At 36.9% G+C, this 6337-nt stretch overlaps 1 protein-coding gene across 5 annotated transcripts in view; it reads left to right on the top strand.

The window, feature by feature from the left end:
- Positions 1-5258, top strand: part of LOC118324273 (rap1 GTPase-activating protein 1-like) — a 41479-nt gene extending 36221 nt beyond the window's left edge. For 3 of the 5 annotated variants that reach the window (XM_035656525.1, XM_035656527.1, XM_035656524.1), the window contains 8 exons: positions 44-121; positions 1127-1236; positions 1461-1580; positions 1728-1863; positions 1941-2052; positions 2973-3052; positions 3232-3279; positions 3555-5258. In XM_035656525.1, coding sequence (XP_035512418.1) covers positions 44-121; positions 1127-1236; positions 1461-1580; positions 1728-1863; positions 1941-2052; positions 2973-3052; positions 3232-3240 — 645 coding nt within the window. In that variant the 3' untranslated portion in view covers positions 3241-3279; positions 3555-5258. The remainder of the gene's footprint in view (positions 1-43; positions 122-1126; positions 1237-1460; positions 1581-1727; positions 1864-1940; positions 2053-2972; positions 3053-3231; positions 3280-3554) is intronic. The other 2 variants (XM_035656528.1, XM_035656526.1) reach the window with 1 other exon arrangement.
- Positions 5259-6337: the final 1079 nt, after the last annotated feature.

Raw genomic sequence — 6337 nt, 5'->3', positions numbered from 1 at the left:
TCTCTCTCTCTCTCTCTGTATCTCCTCTTCCTGTGTGGCTCAGTCATTGCTTGTCCCAGGCAAAAGTCCCAGTAAATATGGACGTCGAGGCAGTGCCATAGGGATAGGAACAGTAGAAGAGGTTCATGTCTAATTCTAACTACTCTCTAACTCTTCGCTTCTCCTCTTTGCTCCTTTTTATTGTCTGCATGGCTCCACTGTATCGTGCCCAAGCACTTTTCTCCTTACATTTCAGCACTCTGTATTAAACATAGTGTGCATTGTGTGTTACAGACAGAATATATTGTACAAATGGATCTGTCATTTTCGGATTTGTCAATTCCAATCTTTGGTATTTTACATACACTACCATCTAGAAAACATTAAAATAATTAATCATCACAAATCATTCACATATTAAGAGATAAGCAGCTATGAATGTGGCATGTAGACAGTAAAAGTTATATTTTAAAGAGTCACCCTCGGCTCTTTACTGACTCTTTTCTTCTGTTCTCACTGTCCTATCTGCTTTACTCCGCCTTCTGTAGTCTCTTATGACAATCCTGTATTTTAATTCCAGTATGCTTAATTCTCTATTTTTTTAAAAATGAATGATGAATATTAATGATTTAATGACCCCCCTTACAGAAAAATTATTTTTAAAAATCCTCCTCCTGCTCTTTGAAGCCACATTGAATAAAGGGCTTTTTCAAGTTCTTATTTTGAGAGCTTTAAAAGGGAGATTGAATGAACAAAGCAGTCGCTGAGAAAGCATATTTAGTGGTAGGCCCTGGAGCCTTTAAATCCATCTTTCATCTCCTGCCTTAGTGTGCTCTGCTCTGGCTGAAAGACTGGCACCGGGGGTTGACATTAAGCCGCTAAGTGCATATTTTAAGTTTTTTTTTATCACTGTAACAACTCAAAGGGAGCAATGTTACTGTTCTGCCTGATAATTCAGGGCGACGTGTTTTTTGAATGCAGTAAAATGGCATTTGAGAGGTTAGGTCAAAATAACCATTATCTCCCCTCAGTAGTAAATAAACTGATTGATAAGCTCTTTAGATTAACTTAATATTACTCAAAGATATTTAAGGTATTAGAAGGGTTTTGACTCTGACACTGACTGCCTGCCCTCTTTCCCTGGCAGTCTTTGATAATCCCGGGGAAAAGCCCGACTAGGAAAAAGTCTGGTCCTTTCAGCTCCAGGAGAAGCAGTGCCATTGGTATTGAAAACATTCAAGAAGTCCAGGAGAAGAGGTGACAAAAGACCTATTACTGCTGTATTTATCTTTGTTTCTACCCATACACCATTTTCTTATTTTCTCCTGTGCTATCTTGTGCATCTAACGCCTTGTAATCATAATTATTTACCACCTTTTACTTAGGTGATAATGCTGATGCATGCACATTTTATTGATTTTGTCTATGTTGCGCCTTGTTAGCTTTTCTTGATATGTTGTACCTCATGTCTAATGCAACAGTAGAGAGAACTTGCCAAATACCCAGAAGACCCCTGACAGTGGTCATGTGTCTCAAGATCCCAAATCTGACAACTCGTCCAATCAGAGCTCCCCTGAGGTGCTCACAACCACAAAGAACAGGTGTGTATAATGGATATATTGATCATACGTTTCTTTGTGTTACCGCTGGGCAATCCTCAGCTGTGACAGCATGTTGAATGGCTGTGTCCTATACATAAGATAAAATCAGGGTTGGCTGTGCTGGAGAGTGGTTAACCCAGGGTGTAGTTCTTATCTCGGTGGCAGGGCCCCATCCATTCCTGAGGGTCAAGACCTCTCCCGCTCCTCCTCCAATGCTAGCAGCTTCGCCAGTGTGGTGGAGGAGAATGAGACAGAGGCCACAGAGGACTATGACACCGGCATGGTGAGTGCTTTATTCAGTATGTGTTCTTGTAAGTTATCGGTTTGTCTAATATCTAATATACACTGTATACTCTCCAGGAGAGTCTGTCATCTGCTGGGACACCACACAAACGAGATTCCTTCACCTACAACACCTGGATGGAGGACAGCATCAGCAGCACTAGTACCACCAGTCGTGGTAACTCCCCAGGTGAGAGAGGTTGGATGTTTGGAGAAGCATGTCCAGCATATTAAGTTTATAAAAAAACCCAAAAAAAACGACTGATAATTTTTATGTAACCACCAAAGTGTGCTCTTTTTTTATTTATTGATTTAATTATTCACTTTATCATTTTCGGAAACACTTCATAATAAGGGTAGAAAACACGGATGCTTACTGATTTACTGATGGATAACTAATACATGCAGTGACTCATGATGATTAATGCATGAATTAATGCAGGATGTATCATTAATTCCTTTTGCTCTCCAGTCAACGATAATTAAGTCACTATGAGTTTATGTGATTACTTAACGCTTAATGGATTATCAATAAATGGATGTTATTTCACATGTCCATAGTCCTCCTTGAGGGGTCATCATGGAATGAAATGGAGATTATTCTGAAGATAGATGGACATTTTTCTCATGCACCATAGAAAAACATTGATAGAAAGAGTACTTTTAACAGTATTCCTGTTGTTCTACTAACATGATTTAATATCTTTCCTCACCAATGAGGAAATACACAGGCTATAGCATGTATGAATGGCTTCAATTTCTGTTTTTTAGAATGCACACACAGCGAGTTACAGACTAGTCTGAGCTTTAATAAGAGCCCATCAAAATTAAAACACATATCATCACTCTTAGTGGACACAAAATCTTTTACAAAAGACCAAAAAATCCACATTAAATAATATTACAACTATCTTTTCAGAATATTCTTTATCAAGTACAATCTTTCATCTTAAACCATAAATGGGTAAAAACATTGAATATCAATTTTTCAATATAAAGCAGAAAATTATGTATTCTCTCTACCTGATTTTTATATTCAAATCTATGATGTGATGGACATATATGACTGTGATCCATGAGGCTTAATATACTGTTACACTCAATCTTCAGGACCTGGTAAACCAGAGCGAGGGAAGGGGACAGATATCCGTATCAAACTGGAACGACCACATGATCATCAGTCTTCATCGGTGAGTCAACGTCATCCTGGACTACACTGACATCTTACTTCTCAATTATGAGCTACCTTTCAATCACCATTGTTGCTCTACATGATTTCCCTCTTTGGATTTTTTTAAACTGCTTTTCGTGTGTTGTTGCCGATGTTTGTTTTTTTATTGCTGTTCTCTGTGATGACCTCTCTGTGCAGAACTGTTAGCTCCATCCACCTGGTTGTATCCTGAATCTCCATCTTCAGGTTAGACTTTCCTCTGTATTCTTTCGTCATATCTCAGTCCACAGATTTCAACTATGGACCAGATATAGTGCATACACTAATTAAATTGTGCTTATGCTTGTGTATTGTATATGTACTTTATATTCAGGTGTTTTCTGTGTAACTGCTTGTCAAAGTAACAGAGCAATAAACAAAACAAAAGCATATAGATGCAAATAATTGTTTTAGTTATGAATGTGACTGATAATATACATATAGCTCCTTCTAAATTTTTTACATCTCTCTTATCCCCAAAGCATTCCCATAAGTCACAATCCCTCTGGGAGATGAGACAAGTGCAGGCGTTTGCCATGACCAATGATGAGAAGGAGGAAGAAGAGGAAGATGAGAAAGAAGAGAAAAAGCAGGTGGAGCCTGGCCAGTCTGCTGCTCAGTGAGGGCCAGAGTGCAGCTTATCCAGAAACCTGGAGGACACTGGAGAGGATGACGCACAAAGAGGGGCCAGCTTTTGCACAGTGTTGTTTCCTTCCACTATTTTCTTTGCCTGTGCACACATCTGTTGCCTAGTTGTATGTTTTTTGTTTTTTTTTACCACACCTATTGTTTCAAAAGTGCATATTTTTATCTACAGATGTATTTGTAAGAGATACAACTTTGGTTTAGTTTGTCTAGTTGAAGCCCAGGTATGCTGGCTATTCAGGGTAAAGACAGTGCCATTAAGCTCTTTGAAGAGATTGTGAGAAAGACTTTTTTCTGGAACAAAGAAAATATAACTGGAGGTTTTACCAAATCAAAGGTTTTGGCTCAATAAAGATCTCTAATGTATGAATAATACCAAATATTCATTAAAGATGGCTATTTTCTGACAAAACATCTAATGTGATATAGAAATGTTCTGTTGCATGTAGTTAAATGTGATTATTTTCTGGGTTAAATCCAAATAGACAGACTGTATAGCTGCAGCAAAAGAATTGGATACTTTCCTTTTATCACCCAAATCCCCACAAGACAAGATTACAAACCCAACACCACAGGTCACAGTGAAAAGAGCAATGCATTGTAGATAACAAAAAATGGCCTTAAAACTTAAACATGCAATTTCTTTGTCCCTGAGATTTATTTTACCTCATTTTTTGACTCACATGTTCTGCAGCCAATAATGGGATTGCAATATTAGATCAACTGTAAAACTAATATATTCAGAATCATTTCTAAGCATACTAGTTTCTTAAAAAATTGTTGTGCAATGCAGTTATACAACCAGCACTGTCTGTATAGTCTGATAATGTATGGATATACCCATCAATGACTGATTTAACTGCTTTGTCTGTATTGTCTGTTGTTGAGGAGACCAGTCTCTTGTTTTTTCCTCTCTAATGTATGTTTTTATTTATTGATTTGGTTCCTGTTAAAGTGGCATTTATGGTATACATCTGTTATACTGTATCTTTATGGTGACTACATTCAGCATCCTGTCATATGATTATACTGTGTATGCTTTGGGGTAAATTATAATGTTGTCATCTGTAAAGCTCTATTTCAAGAATCAGATCTCTTCAGTGCAGTAAACATGCAATGCAATTATAATAAAATAGTGAATATTTATTTGCTTTTAACGTGAGAAAATAACTCAATATACAACTACTGATTTTGTAAATAGATGTTTAGTTGGAGTACATAATGTATAATACTAGCCTTTGATTTAAAATGGGACACCTTGAAATTACTGCCAAGCCAACGATTTCTTGTTGTTTTATTTTCCATACCCTTAACAATATTAATTTGAGAGGGTTTTGTAGAAGAAAATTATTTTAAAAGCTATTCAGACTGTTCTGTAAAAGGGAAAAGTAGATCCTGCTGATCATTTCAGTTGCCTTATCATCACAAAATGAAGTATAGTATTGAAGAATTGATAGTAAAGCAAATAGTTAATAGCCAGCAGGATTTACAATGAAATGAATGTTTGGTTGTTGTTGTTGTTGTTTTTATTGTAAATAAATGCCCTGAGAACTTTACAGTCTGTTGCACACATACTCTCTTGCCCTGTTTCATGTCACTCAATGAAATCCAATTCTCTGACTTTCACTTGTTTTCAAAATTCTGTTGTTGTCCTTTTTGTAGACAAATACAGTATTATGAGTGCCACATAGTGAAAATCCCCTGCTGTGAAATGTCTACAAACTGTAGATGTTCCACTTCCCGTCTTCTTAATGAAAGCTAAGAGAGAAAACCCCATGAATAAATGATTTGATGTGGCTGCCCACAAGCATGTAAAACTAGAGCAATCTAAAAGTGGAGGCTTCCCTGGTTATATAACTGTGTCACATGGAAGAAAGCATCATTTTCAGTTTTAATGAGTCAAACGGAAATACAACCGAATCATGATTGAAATGGGCTGTAAAAAATGTATCTGCTCACAAAACAATAATGGGCCGATTGTAACACATTTGTAGCTCTTCATTAATAGGTTTAGAAATACGCAATTTTAATATGGGAAACAACACAAAGAACATACAATTGAAATTCTACTCTGCCCTGAATGCACTAGACTTAATGCTAATAAGTGCCAGGAAATATGCAAAAAAATTCATAGTGTAAGAGAAGTAAGAAAGGTCAGTCTGTAATGTGAAGGTCAGTTTTGTGCATAAAAAGCAGCAGTAGCTTCCTGTTCTGTAAGGCACAGGCCTTTGCACCCCTGGGCCATGCTCTGTTTTTATTAGGCTACCAGCAGATGTTTGAAATACAGTAAAAACAGAGCATGTTAACAAATATACTAGTAATACTGGTACCACAGATAAGAACTACAATTTGGGAATTTTAGTAGTATCAATGAGATTTAATTCTCTTTCCGTTTACAGCTACAGTTATTTATGCTACACAGAATTAGTGTAAACTGGTCACATTCTTCTTTACTCATCTTGTTAATACACGTCATGTGACCCCATTAGGAAGTTCCTGTCTGACTTTTTGCTGATGTAAGATAAATACTGATGAACTCATGCATGTGGTCTGCAGTGTTGCGTAGTAACTGACTACATGTGATCGAGATTCTGTGGTCAGATTACAAAAACTAAGTAAC

Source organism: Morone saxatilis, unplaced genomic scaffold, assembly GCF_004916995.1.
Source record: "Morone saxatilis isolate NCDOM2014 unplaced genomic scaffold, NCSU_SB_2.0 Contig15, whole genome shotgun sequence".
Taxonomy (NCBI): Eukaryota; Metazoa; Chordata; class Actinopteri; family Moronidae; genus Morone; species Morone saxatilis.
This window is presented reverse-complemented; position numbering and strand designations above follow the sequence as displayed.